The sequence below is a fragment of the Adiantum capillus-veneris genome, chromosome 11 (genome assembly GCF_014529385.1).
Source record: "Adiantum capillus-veneris isolate H3 chromosome 11, ASM1452938v2, whole genome shotgun sequence".
Taxonomy (NCBI): Eukaryota; Viridiplantae; Streptophyta; class Polypodiopsida; order Polypodiales; family Pteridaceae; genus Adiantum; species Adiantum capillus-veneris.
Genome location: NC_140941.1, coordinates 32,471,327 through 32,486,234, shown reverse-complemented (window position 1 = coordinate 32,486,234; position 14,908 = coordinate 32,471,327). Strand labels below are relative to the sequence as shown.

General features: G+C 45.3%; 1 protein-coding gene across 6 annotated transcripts in view; it reads right to left on the bottom strand.

Annotated features, from left to right (window-relative positions):
• LOC147447076 (uncharacterized) overlaps nucleotides 1–14,908 on the bottom strand; it is a 186,405-nt gene that overhangs the window by 78,571 nt on the left and 92,926 nt on the right. For 4 of the 6 annotated variants that reach the window (XR_015189588.1, XM_086522982.1, XM_086522984.1 and 1 more), the window contains 3 exons: nucleotides 11,003–11,068; nucleotides 10,784–10,876; nucleotides 10,073–10,129 (listed from right to left, as the gene is read on the bottom strand). Coding sequence is in view for 5 of the 6 variants with exons in the window: in XM_086522982.1 (XP_086379108.1) it covers nucleotides 10,073–10,129; nucleotides 10,784–10,876; nucleotides 11,003–11,068 (216 nt within the window). In the remaining variant the exon portion in view is untranslated. The remainder of the gene's footprint in view (nucleotides 1–10,072; nucleotides 10,130–10,783; nucleotides 10,877–11,002; nucleotides 11,069–14,908) is intronic. The other 2 variants (XM_086522983.1, XM_086522986.1) reach the window with 1 other exon arrangement.

Genomic DNA, 14,908 nt, shown 5'->3' with positions numbered 1-14,908 from the left:
ATAGCAGCGGGTCCAACGCGCTCTTTAGGTGACTGGTTAGAGTTTTCAGGCTTGTCAGAGGAGTTGCAGGGTTTCCAGCTACAGCACATGAGAGGGGTGCAGAGCATGTGCGAGGACATCTCAGAGGTAGTTCCAACTGAGTGGCTCACACCTCTCGAGCCAGTAGCACCCAGGTGGATGGGAGCCTTCACACGACTGGAGGTTCTCATCTCAGTCCGAGATGCTCAGAGACTGTTCCATCCCTTTTTTTCGAGTTACTTGGTGCAGGACGCTTACAGCGAGTTGCAGTAGAGGCCTCGAAGGTGGCAGAGTGCTGTTTTCAGAGGATCCGAGTGGTGGGCATCTGTGGGAGGACTTGTGTCATCGATCCTGACCCAGCAGCTCTTGAGATTGGACATTGGAGACTGTGGGCTTGGGAGTGATGTCCACTAGCATGAGTACAGTGGGATCCTGGAGAGTGGCTTTGGAGGGACCCTTTCTCTTCTGCAGACCACCTAGGTGTCCCGTTCTTTCAGTACACTGTTCGACTCGGACGTCACATACTAGCAGCACAGAGAGAAGCTCGCCCCGCTGCAGCACCTCATTGGCAGGAGAAGGGTCTCACAACTGAGTTCTTGGGAGCCTTTTGGGAGAGGTTGTGGGACTCCAGACAGCCAAGGCGAGTCACCTTGTTTGAGTGGCTGGTCGCACACAAAGCTACAACAGTTGGGAGCTGGCTAGTGCATAGTGGTCTCTCGGCCGCATGCGCAGCTTGTGACCATCTTGTGGAGAGTGACCATCTTGTGACCATCTTGTGGAGAGTCAACGTCACTGTCTTTGGGACTGTCCTTTGGCACAACAGGTGTGGCTTCGTGTTCTTCGGTTGATGCCTGCTCTCTCCACGACTCGACAGTACACTTGAGGAGCAGCCGCTTGGTCCACCCTCACGGGCCCGGCACTTCAGTTTGAGCTATCTTCCACCAGCAGGATGATAGTGATGCAGGGGGGGCGACCTACACTCCAACCTGCCACAAATCTTACTCCACAAGAGTGGTGCAGTGAGAGAGAGGAGTGTTGGGAGCTCATCAGTGGCCTGACACTCTAGTTCATCTGGCGGGCCCGTTGCTTCCGCATCTGTGAGGCTCGCCCTGTGCCACCAGCAGAGACTGTTCGCGACCTTTGGCTAGAGCTGATCCACACTCTCAGAGGACAGCTCGAGGGACTACAGGGCAGCTCCGACCGCATGCGCGAGCGCAAATAGGCTTTCCTTGGACTCTGGCGTCCTGGGCCTTTCTACACCATGGTCCAGGGTGTACTCCGATGGCACTACCGACCACCTATGTGGCTTTTCCCTCCTCCCATCTCTTGATTTAGCCTCATTGTACATATGCTGTTTTTTCATTGGGAGAGTCTCCCCATCATGGTTGTTGTAGCCCTCTCTTGAAGAGGTGGTTGTAGCCCTATGGGCAGTTTCATTAACTAATAGAAGGATCTTTTTCTCAAAAAAAAAAAAAAAAAGGTCATCACCTTAAACATCATGCTATGAATGGAAAAAAAAAAAGATATTTTTGTTGTAAGAGATATACTGTTGCCAACATATCATCTCCAAAGTTTGGATGCACATGGATCCAAACTTTGGATGCACATGGATCGAGAGAGAGAGAGAGAGAGAGAGAGAGAGAGAAATAAAATGTTATATTAACGTCTTCAAAAGGCCAGAATGACCTTTGAGACCAAAAAGTTACAGCTGGTGAAGCTGATACCATGCCTGAGTACGGAAATTACAAAGTTACAAAGAACTAACACTAAAACACTAAGGAGAAAGGAAATGGGAGAGGGGGCCGGGGGGGGAGATGAAATCTCTCATTGGTCGCTGTCGGATCTCATCGACCTCCTCCATGGTCAGTACTCTAGTTGGACGTCTTGCATGTCGAGCTAAAGTGATCTGTATCTTCTGTTGCAGCCTTCGTGGGTGGCGTCTGGATCTGCCAAGCTCAGTAATCAAGCGGCGTACCGCTAGTATCAGTAGGCTCTGAGATCTGTTGTAATGAGTGCTCCGTTGGTCGGGGGGCCGGGGGGGCGAGATGAAATCTCTGATTGGTCGCTGTCGGATCTCATCGACCTCCTCCAAGGTCAGTACTCTAGTTGGACGTCTTGCATGTCGAGTTAAAGTGATCAGTATCTTCTGTTGCAGCCTTCGTGGGTGGCGTCTGGATCTGCCAAGCTCAGTGGCTTAATAAAGCAGCGTACCTCTAGTATCAGTAGGCTCTGAGATCTGTTGTAATGATTGCTCCGTTGGCTCTCCTTTGGCTGGTGTAAAGAAATTTGTGATTCATGTCTGAGACTGTCTTTCCCTTGATGTCCTGAGCAAGCTCTCCCTAAGTCTGCGCACCTCTAGCAGAAACAATCCGAGACATATTTGATCCTTGTATCTCATGACTCAAGAAAAAGGTTCGAAACCTTCTCTAAACAGGCAGTGGAAGCGGCCACGTATCTCATAGTACGCCGGGCAGTGACGTGTGTAGTGCAGCTCTGACTCTAGCTCTAAGTTACATAGGTGACTCTGGCTCTAAGTTACATAGGTGACATATCTTGGCCACTGCTGGCACCCCTCGAAAACGGCCAGTCTCGATCTGGAGCTGATGTGAGGATGTGCGTCTCTCCCCAATATTGCGTCTTATCCCATGAGATAAGTGCGTATCCATGTATGCAGCCCTAGTCACAAAGCCATCCTCCGTGAGTTGGAGAAGATGCTCTCTGTAGAAGGCCATCTTCGTGCCCAACTCTTGTGTCGGCTGTATCCATGTGTTCCTGGTATCTAACTAAATCAGATCGAAGCGTGAGTCTGGTGATCTATGTCCGTATGAGAGACAGGAAGGATGCATCCAAGGAGTATTGAAACGGAGGTAGTCTATCTATGTTTAGACCATGCGACTGAAACCATGCTGTCAGCTGTCCATACCAACATGTTGTATCGCCTTGTAGAGCTAGTTGTCAAGATGACTCCATGGCAAGCCGAGCGTATCTGTCTCTAGGGAGATCCCATAGACTATGCATAAAGGATATTGACCTAGTCAATGCCTCCAACATGAGGGGGGGGGGGGGGGGGGGGGGCTAGCTCAGCTCGGATAATCTCATGTGGCACTAAGGCCTTAGCCCTAATCATCCGAGCGATCATAGAGACCAGAGGCCTCTCCATACATCTCCATCCATCAGTGCTGCCAGATCTCCCATGGTGGTCTACTGAGGGTCCCCAGACCTAAACTCCATAGATCATAGCTGGAGTCACTAGAGTGTCAAAAAGCCATAGCTTTGTTCGCAGTTCCTGGATCTGAACCTGCGAACACATCCTCTCCAGCCCTACCAAAGCTGCATATGCTCTTGTCAGTCTAGTCTCTGATGCTCTCCTTAGTGAAAACACCGGACCCCCAAAGACTACCCCAAGATAAGTACATGCATTTGTGTACTCCACAGTCTCTTGGCCATACATAAATGTGGGTGCCAACCTCCTGACCCACTGTGGTGTAGTGTTGAACACCATAACCTTGGTTTTCCCCAGATTGACAGACAATCCAATGTCACGAGCAAATGTATGCAAAGCATCCAAATGACGCTGCATCCCCTCTGGAGAGTCAGAAATCAACACAATATCATCAGCATACAGTAACAACGGAATCCATGTCCCTGCAAGCTGAGCCCCCCTGTCTCCCTGACGCTCTACATATTCCAAAAACTCGTCCACATACATCCCAAAAAGAGTCGGGGATAGGGGGCATTCCTACTTTACTCCAATAGTGGAGTGGACCATGTCAGCATACCCTCAGTGGTACGTACCCGCCCCATCACTGTCTTGTATAGAGCCAAAATACCCAATATCAACTCTGTAGACATACCCATATCATGTAGTCTGCGTATAAGTCTGGCTCTTGGCATTGTGTCAGAAGCTTTGCGGGAATCCACAAAGCTACAATAGATCCTCTTGCCATGGTGTCTACCCTCCTCAATAATAGCTCTGAGTGTCAGAATCTGGTCAAGAGTGGAGAAACCTCTACTGAAACCTGCTTGCCCTGGTGCTCTTATGCCCTCTCGCTCTGCCCATCTACTCAGCTCGTGCTCAAGAATGGACGCATACAACCTAGCTAATGTGTGACCCACCATGATGGTACTCCAACTTTATTTCATCAAAGATGGCTACTTGTTTGGGAGTAAAGCCGGAGGAGATGGGACCACAGATGGACGAAGTCTTAGTGGCACCAGGGCGGTGTGTGTGTGTGAGCTGACGCTTAGATAAAATTGAGCTCATTGGCAACAAAGAACACGGTTACGGCCAGCGAGCTCTGCGAGCTAAGAGACCTCTGTGTGTGTGTGTGTGTGTGCGTGTGTGTGTGTGTGTGTGTGTGTGTGTGGGGGGGGGGGGGGGGGGGGGGGGGACAAGGTGTGTGGTGTAAATGTAAATTGCGCGCGAACCCCCTCCTCTGCGCGTGAGTTGGCCCCTGCACGCTCGCAGCTGCAACCACGGGCAGCTGGTCTCTAAAGGTCTCCTCACTGCTCCTGTTGTCGCCCTCCTCAACAGTGTTGGGCAGCGAGCAACCTCTGGCAGTTTTGTACGTGTGTGTGTGTGTGTGTGTGTGTGTGTGTGTGTGTGTGTGTGTGTGTGTGTGAGAGAGAGAGAGAGAGAGAGAGAGAGAGAGAGAGAGAGAGAGAGAGAGAGAATCATGTGTCGAGAGACTGGGTCTCATTACATGCGGAAGCTCTAGGTTTCGGATTCGACTAGCAAACCATGCCAAAGTGAAGTGTTTGGGGCTGATTAAGAATTTAATAGTTGAAGTCTTTAACGTGAAGGTTATAGTAAACTTTCATGTTATGCTAGCTAGCCTGGGAGCCTTTCCTCTCATTTTGGGATGACCTTGGTTGAGAGTTGTTGGTGTTGTGCAAGATTGGGGCAAGGGCACAATCTATGTGTATGGGAGGAAGGGTGAAAAGAAGGTGTTTGATATGACTACCAAGCAACCTTTGGCACTAGAAGATGTGAGTGAGAATGATGAATCCGAAGTTACCGGTGAAGACAGCTCTGAAGAATCAGAAAGTAGCTCTGCTTCGAGTTCCAGTGATGAGGGTGAAGTGTCATTCTTGGGTTTGGACGAGGAGAAGAGGGAAGTGGGTGAAATGTTGCAAGTGTCGGGGAATATAAATGCTTCAAGCCGTTTAGAGCAACTTGAGGCCTAAACAGGAATTGCGAGTGAAGAAAGAATTGATTCAAAATATGCTGAGTACTGATTTGACGCAAGGAGAAAGAAGGGAGTACTTAACAATGTTGGACAGGTTTCCAAATCTTTTCATCACTTCATATCAAGAAATAAGGGGTTTTGTTGGAGATACTGTGAAGATCGAGCTAGTTGAAGGGACAAAGCCAATACGACAGAAATTAAGAAGGATGGGTAAGGAGCAAATGAATGCTTTAAAGGAAGAAGTGGATAAACTTTTGGATACGGGGTTCATTGTGCCAGTGGATAATGCTGAATAGGTGAGCCCTGTAGTGGTCACTCCAAAGAAAGATGGGTGCTCGAGAGTTTGCGTTGATTACAAGCCATTAAATGCAGTGACCAAGAAAGATCCTTACCCTTTCATTGATCGACTTTTAGATGCAATGGCTGGTTTTGAAAGATACAGCGTCTGTGATGGTTATTCTGGATATTTTTAACTTATCCTTGCTCCTCAAGATCGAAAAAAGACTACTTTTATCACGCTATAGGGTTGTTTCTGCTTTTGCTGCCTTCCTTTTGAGTTGACAAATGGGCCTGGATCTTTTGAAAGAAAAGTGGATTGGGTCCTTACCCCGTTCCTTAGGAAGTTTGTCAAAGAATTCATAGATGATTTCTGTGTATACAGTTCAAGGAAAGAGCATGTTCCAAAGCTTAAAATAACTTTTGTATGCTATGATGAATGCGGGGGTCAGTTGAACCCTAAGAAATGTCATTTGACAGAGCCACAGGTAAAGCTTCTTGGACATGTGATTTCAAAAAATGGGATTGAAGCACATCCAGAGAAAGTGGACGCTTTGCTGTTGCTGTCATCTCCAAAAGATACCAGACTTTCATACAGAAGGTTAAATATCTGTCTCGGTTCATACCTTTGGTATCACAACTATTATATCCATTGCAGCAAACAATTAAGAATGATCCGTTAGAGTGGTCTCGTGACTGTGACGATGTTTTTGACATACTCAAAGAGGTTTTGAGTACACTATCCATTATGCAAGCTCCTGGCTGGGAAAAGGAGTTTTATGTTAACCCATCAATGGGAGACGATGCCATTGGGGCCATGTTGCTGCAAAAAGGGAAGAAATCTCAATATATGAAGCCTATTCATTATGCTAGCAGAGTGAAGACTCCTCATGAAAGAGATTACTCTGAAATTGAATTGGTGATGACCAGTATGGTTTATGCTTGCAGACGATTCAGACATTACTTGTTGCAAGAGTCGTTCACATTTCTCATCAGTTATTCATTGCTTCCTCAGCAGTTCAATAATTCGAATATATCAAAAACAGTGATGAAATGTGTTATTGAACTTCACGAGTTTCAGTTCACCTTTTTGGTGGAAGAGAGTACTCGGGCTACCGTAGCAGATTTACTCACTTATAAAGATACTCCTGTTTTGGTTAAGGAAGAGGTGGTGTGAAAGAAGAAAGTCGAGACTCTTGCCATATTTGATGCTTCATTGTTATATTTTGATGGCTTCTATCGAAGAAGTCATGATGCTGCTTCGGGAGGCATGTCATTTATGATACACAAGGAAAACTTGTAAGAAAACAAGGACTGAAACTTGATGCAAAAAGTAACAATGAAGCAGAGTACATGGCTCTTGAAGGAGGTTTGCACATTTGTTTACATTTGGGAATTAAACGCTTACCGATCAAAGGAGATGTCTTGTTGGTCGTGAAACAAGTATTGGGAGTATGCAAGAATAAGAATCCTAAACTGAAGAATTTATGTTTCAAGGTGAAATCATTGCTCAAAAAATTTGAAGCATGGAGTTTGCAAAATATTGAGAGGTCTCAAAATGAAGAAGCTCATGATGCTGCCCAAGAAATGATCACTTGTGTGTTTGTGTTGAAGGCAAATGCCCCTTTATATCATGGGAGGGGAGTATTATCAAAGGAGATAGGTTTTCTGTTGACAGGTGTTTTACCTGAAAGTCTACCATCCTCCAAATAGTATGCGTTTATAAAAAAAGCTAGGAAGTACAAAATGCTTGATGATGTGCTCTACATGAAAGGAAGTGATTTGGTTTTGCATCGTGTGCACTAGAAAGAGGAAATCTACAAAATTTTGGAAGAAAATCATGAGGTATCTTGTGGACGCCATTTTTCCATGAAGATCATGTTGCATAAAATTTTGCAAGAAGGCTATGTGTGGCCAAGCATTCAGCGGGATGTTAACCATTGATGCAAGTCCTGTTTGCCTTGCCAGAAGATGGAAAAGAGAATTTTGAAGCCCGAATTACCAAAGACAATTCTAGCTTTTGATGTGTTCGAAAAATGGGGTCTTGATGCTATTGGCCCCTTACCTATGACTAGCAAAAGAAATGCTTACATTTTGACAACAATGGATTATTTGTCACGATGGGCACAAGCTAAAGCTGTCAAACAAATTACCAGTAAGGAAATGGGAAAGTTTGTATATGAGCATATATGCTGCAAATTTGGTGTGCCATTAGAATTACTTTCTGATAGAGGACCGGGATTTAGAAGAGAACTGTTTGATTTCCTATGCAAAAAGCTCAATAGATAGCACAGGTACAATTCTCCTTATTATCCCCAATGCAATGGTCTCAATGAGAGGTTCAATGGAGAATTGGTGAAGATCTTAACAAAGAAGACCCAAACACATGGGAAGACTTGGGATTCGGAGTTGCCCTGTGTATTATGGGCCTACAGAACTGCTATCAAAACGAGCTCAGGATTTTCTCCTTACCACTTGGTTTATGGCAAGGAAACTTTATTGCCAATTGAAGTGGAGATTCTTACTGATCAGAAGCCTGGGCCTATGGTTTGTATGGCAGGCCCGCTGCCACAAAGCTTTTGAGGGCAAACCCGAGCCTTCAGCGGCGACAGTGCGTGCCTTCTGATTGGACCTGATACACACAATAAGAGGAAACTATGACAGGATACAAGGTACCTCTAAAAGAGTAGAGAGACGGCCTCAGGTTTTCATATGGCTGTTGTGGCCAGGTCCTTTCTTCACAGTGGGCCAGGGCACTATCGGCCTGCATGACTCTTCCCCCGTCCCATTTTTTGATTAGCCTTTGTATATTTACTTTTTTTAGCATGGGAGTCTCCCTTTTTCTCTTGTACAGAGTACCCTCTACTATGTGAGATGTAGCCCATTGGACAGTTTCAAAAGACTAATAGGAGGATTATTATTAAGGAAAGAAAAGAACAAAAGTTAAGCATTGATAACAATGGAGCCACATTGAATATAAGATGATTAACACTTCAACAATTCAAAGACAAAGAAAAAAAGTTGAGCTTTGACACGAATAGAACTACATTGTGTAAGATGATAAAACACTTTAACAATTCAAATATAAAATTGAATAAGCCAAGCACACAATGAAGCGGAGAGATCGGCCCCTGTATCAGAGCTTCTCTTTGTGTATAACGCGAGTATAAAAAGCATAATGGGAACTGCAAGTTCAGACTTCCAGTCAAATGCAAGCGACAGTTGCATTCCAAACCAGTGATTTTCATCAAATCCTCCAAGCTCTTTGGTCTTTTCCTGTATTTCTTCAACTGCCCAATACTCTTCCATCTGTTGGCAATTGTCTCCCAAGCAAGGAAGGCAGTGACTTGTGAGCATGTAGGACAATAGAATGCTGCAACAAGTGAAGTCTCAAGGATTGGTACTTCTTGAAATCTTCAGTTGTAACAACTCTTGCCAACAATTGTAATTATGGGCACATGGTGCAAGGTCCAAATCGCCAAGCTTGTGGAAAGCTAACCCACAGGGTGTTTCTAGGCATGTATATGCAGACGCAAGTCCAATGTTCCTCACACAAAACTCAAGGTTTAGCCTGCAACAAATTACAAAATTCAAACACCTACAGAGGTTTCCAACCATGGGAAGAGTCATTTAGAATTCCCAATCTATATGGCATTTGGTCGGGAGGGATTATTCAACAGATAAAGAGTAGAGCCACACCAACAAGTACCAACTACATAGCATTTACCCTGCAAAGGACTGATCTGGACTCTCTTCTAAAGCCGTCTTACCAGGGAAGGTGACTCTTCTCCTCTGGTTTATAATGCATACAGAGATTTTGGTTTATTTGTGGCTAGAATGTTTGGCCTGGCCTGTCATTTATACTTCATTTGGGAGAAATAGGAAGCACAAAAAGTTGAGAGCCCCTCTTCTGTCATTGCATAGGTGGCACATGCCTGTCAATAGTGGATAAACAACCTGAAAGGTTGGTTCATATGGAGGGCCATTTGCATTCTGTTCATTGAAAGCCACTGCTCTTGCCCTGTGGAGATGGTACCTGCCACATGCAGTGAGCGGCTTCACACCAGTCACTGCCAGTTCAACCGGCTTAGGGGGAATGCAGATCACTGCAGCAGAGACGAGATGCCATCCAGAACACATTTCACAATAACATATGCCCTTTCTAATGATGATCTGGGACACACCATGATGGCAATATCAGCCATTGGTTTGGTGACTAGACATTTCCTTGCTATACGTGGAGAGAATGGTATCATCGAGCAGGTTTTCTTAAATAGTGGAAGAATCTTTAGTGGTCAGCACTGGAGAGATTTTGCAATGTGAGAGATCTTCCCAACTATCATCATCCTTCTTTTTGCTCTAATTTCTTTAGCATAAAAACAGTGTGACCACCTTCAACACGTAATCTTCAATTAACATCTATAACTATAGGAAGCTGCCTTGCATGAAAAACAGAAAAAGGGAAAGGAAAGTACCTAATCTAAAAGAATAAGACTGAACTCAAACATTTAACTTTGTGAATCAACTCCTGAGTTTAAAAAAGCCTGTTGCACACACAAATCAGAAAATAGAGGTGGAAAAGTACATACCTGTAAAAGTTGGTCCACCTCTTTACTCCCCGAATGCATGAATATTTTCCATAATGCCTAGCATAGTTCGAACACATCACAGTTCAAATGCCCTTGTTACGCACGATAATATTTGAATCGTGCTATGTGAACTCATTACAAGGTGGATTACGCATGGGTGTACTATCTTGCCACTCACGTTGCGTGCTGAACATTGACCTCAGACATTAAACACATTGAGACTTAACTAGAAACCATTGATATATAGAGACAGCAGTTGCAATCTATTTAAACTGTGGATTGACAAAAGAAAAATACTTAGGCCTTGAATGCAGTAAAGTAAACATTTGACAGTTCTTACAATAAAGACGACATAAGCCATGACTCTTGGTTATTAGTGACAAAAAAACATTGCTCCAGAAACCAAGGAATCAAAGCCTCACAATCTTCTCATAAACTATTAATTTATGCTCATTACACTAGCAAGTCCTCAGTTGTCTCTCAATTTTTTAAGTAAACCACTAATGCATATGGTTAGCCACAACAATGATTCTATGCTGTCGTAAAAAGCACGTAATATTAGGCAGATAAATTTGATGTGTCCTTTACTATCTAATTCAAAGTACTTTAGCCATTGTATAAACGTACACATTGGATACACATTGACAGTTGTTAATCAACACCTATTTGCACAGGCTAGAACTGTAGAAGAAAAATAACGACTGTGCTAACCTTCTCTGTCTCCGAAGCTATCAGCGAACTGCTATCCAATAGTCCACCTACAAGCATTGGAACTACACGATCATCCCCAATCTCACCCAGTTCCTGTCTTCACGATTGTACTACATAGTTAGACAAGCAGGGGCAGAAAGGATTCTATGGGTTTTGAAATGAAAAACAATTGCAAGGCACTACATTAACCACTTTATCAGATCCTTTGAGCTGACTTACAGCAATCACTTTAAGCTTATCATCAATGCTGCCCTTCACCAAAGATCCAATCTTATCAAGTAATACCTGTAACAAGATGCACGCATTATATTCACTATTTGTATTATCATGAGTAATGCTATATTATCCCACCTTTAACTCCAAACATAATCCGGACTATCCCTCTCAATTTTTTAAATCCCCACCCTCTCCCTGATCCCAAAGGCTTGCACAAGCAACCCGCAGACCCTTGCCTGCCTTGTTCCATCATGCACTGGGGGCTTGCAGTCAAATGCTCATTGTGCATTGTGCATTGTGCATCTTGTGAGTTGTGCATGATGCCTTGTTCCATCATGCACTGGGGGCACCCGCTTGGGGGGGGGGGGGGGTTGCATTGTGTTCTCTCATCACCACAACATAAGTGGTCACTCTCCTTCGGCTGCACGCATCCTTCCGAGTACAGCACCCCTTTCCACTCAAAAGTGACAGTATTTGGAAACTTAATGGAAGGGATGGTAGCCACCTTAATAGATGGCACAGATGTCTGAGTCTATACTGAGCACATGCAAGGTACGCCAAAGATAGAAACCATTTTCCCCAACATGTCAGGCAACCAAAATTCTTGTGGTACCAGGGAATTCCCAAGAGGACACCACAACCTTCCAAGAGCATTATGTAGAAGTCCTCATGCCCCAAATACCCCTGACAATGCAACCGAAGTTTTCCAATGACAGGTGTAATGGCTACGTCCCTACCGGGTGCCGCTAGAACTGCCTCTGCTAGTGGTCCCATCCGATCGGGTGTGATCTCGAGCAGCGCCGTCAATTTAGGTGAAATGAAGTTGGCCTTGGCTCCTCCATGAAAGAAGATCAAGGCTTCTTGGTCTTTCACTTTGCCCCATGCTCGACAAAGTTCTATACTCTCGTCCATTGTGCTTGGGTCAGTACCCATGCAATCTGGAACCAATGTCATCTTGCCTTTTCGTCCACATTCCTCAGCTGCTTTCGAACTCTCAGGCCTTTCTTTGTCTTTGTTGTTATGTTCTTTCGGTGCCTTTTTAGGGCACTTCGCAGAGATGTGTCCTGTTTCCCCGCATCCAAAACACTTCCCCTCTTTGATGTAGAGAACTCTCTCCTGAAGAGTGCGCTTGGGTCCTGCATCCTTTTCTTTCTTTTCTGGGTTGCTCTTCCTCTTTCTACTTTCATTGTTCTAAGTCTATTCGGTCCTTTGCGTCATGATTTCATCTGTGGGGTAGGTCAAACCCCGTTTCGCATGACTCATCAATTCCTGAATGGAATCTAACTTTTGTTCCAAGTAGTGATCTCGGATCTCTATAGGAAGTCCCAAGGTACACCGCTCAATTTGTTCTTTGAACGAGATCCTCTTAAATGAAGAGGCTGGTAGAAAAGAGCTCGAGAATCTCTCGCAGTATGCGTTCAATGTATCCCTCTTGGTCATCCGAAGATGGTTCCAAGTAGTTCGTATGTCGCGTTCGTACTCTCGAGTCAACCAAGAAAAAATAAAAAGCCTTTAAAATTTCAGCCATTTAGCTGGCGCTGTCTTGTTCAATAGAAGTGTGGACCACCAAGTTCGAACATTTCCCTTGAAGTAAGAGGTAGCCCTCCGAATCTCGGAGTGCTATGAGTAATGCCCTCCAGAGAAAGCTATGTCAAACTGCTGTATGAAAGCCAAAGCCTTCGAAGCATCTCTATATCTAGAAAACGTGTCAAATTCAATTGATTGTCCACCTCCCTTCAACTCTCGGACTTTCTTGCTTTTATCCTCCAGAAAGTCATACTGGTTCGCTTTATAAAAATTCTTCTTTTTTGCATAAAAGCTACTGTTGTCAGAGTCCGAACTATCCGAAGACGAGTCCTCTGTAGAACTGTCAACAACTAGGCGAGATTTAGACTTCTTTGCCTTTTTCTTGCCCTTTCCGAAGCTTTGCTTTTTGCTTCGCTTTTTGCCTTTTCTGTCTTCTTCGCTCGAGTCAGAGGAGCTAGAAGAACTCTCAGAAGAAGAAGAAGAATTGGGTACTCCTTCAAATCGAACACGCTTCTTCTGCTTTCTCGCCGATGCAAATGTAGACTCACGACCCAAATAACCCGGGAAGTCAGTTCCTTTCTTCTGCTTTTTGTCGTGGTTTTTTGCTTTGTTCTGCACGTCAAAAAGCTGAGAAATCCGTGCATCAACCACCTCTTCTAATTCTTGCTCTGTAAACATCCTTGGAGTAGGAGGTTTCTTGAGTGCCGGTTTGAGGGGTGATTCTATGGTTTTCCGCCACTGTGAGTGCACCTCGTCGAAGGAGGTCTGGCTCATAAATTTTGCAAATTTCGGGTCCTTTGCAAAATTTAGCATCATCTTTGTTGCATCGTCGATCAATCATCGACGCCCCTTCTCTTCGAGCTCCGCCTGAGTAGCCGAGGCGGGCCGTACTCGTCACGTGAATCTTCTTTGTGATCTCTTCCCACATCTCCGGATGCGGAGGAAGTCGATTGTTCTCTGTTTGAATCCATAAGTGTCGCAAGAAAAGGATCGGATTTCCCGGTAGAAGATAAATCGATCGCGCTCTGATACCAGTGTAACAGACTTGGACACTCCAAGTCAAGATTCCACCACGACACGACAGGAATTCACTTCAAAACATTTCACAATTCACAATTGATTCGACACGGCCTGGTGGAGTTCCGTGCCTAGAGATATTGGCCCCAAAAACTGGCGTCCCTTTCGGTATTTCTTTTTGTATTAGTCTGCAACTCAAAGTACAAGGGAGTGGGATGCTCTCACTCTCAGACTTTGCGTCCAGATGCTCTGAGAAGGAGAAGGTCAGCCCACTCTTATAAAGGTTTTACAAGGGATGCCAAAAGTAGATCCCCAAAAGCTGTTAAATCAAAAGCCTTGCAATAATAAAGCAAAAGCTATCTCTCACTTTTCTCTTATGCCTTGCGTGTCCAACTCACGTAAAAAGCTGCCAGAAATGCCGTATGCAATCTGCCACGTCAGCAAGGCTTTTCCGTGAACTGCGCTACAAAATGCGGGCCTGTCCGTACGGTGCACTGCCACGTGCCACTGCAGTCAGCAATTCAGCGGGCAATGTGTATGTGTGTACCGGGAAGCCATGTCACCAATTTGTGACATGGAGAGTCCCCTCCGTGGATCTAGGAGTGGAGGGCGTGTGGTCCTTCGGAAAAAAATTGTAAGTTGTGACTGTCTCCCTCCCAAACGTGTCTCTGTAGGTGGCTTGTAGAAGTGTATCTCTGTGCCTCTATATCTCCAGCAGGTAGCGCCCCAACTTTGTCTGATCTCTAGAGGGCATGATCTCGCGAAGGGGAGGCTCCCCCCTGAACAGTGGCTCGTATCGGCCTCAAATATCATCATAATGCTCCTCACTCTCCACCTCCTCTTTGCATACTCGACAGACTCTCTTCTCCTTGGGAATGTCATGAGCTCGCTCCACCTTGATCTCTACTCTCAGCTGACCAATCGCCACCCGTGAGCTGTGGCATATAGGTTGAAATCGTGGGCTGAACTAGAAGGCTGCTCGACCCAGCTTTTGCAACCTATATATGCAGCCTTGGGGCGCTAGTGAAGGCTAGAGGAGGCAGAAGAAGCAGCAGTACCAAAGGCACCCGCAGCACAAGGACCTTCAGGTCAGCCTCTCAGCGTTTTCAGCCTTTAGACGTCAGCGTTTTCGCACCTCAGCACGAGCGTTTTCAACCCGGCATCCCCATCGTTTTCCATCTTCAGCATCAGTGTTTTAGCACCGCAGCAGATCAGATTTCAGCGATTCGCCCTTCGCGTTTTTAGCATTCAGCCCTTTTCAGTATTCAGCCTTAGCATCAACATCCAGTACCATCAGTACTAGGCATCCTTATCAAGTTTCCGTTAGCATCTCAACATCTGAATCATTGTACCAATATTTGTGCA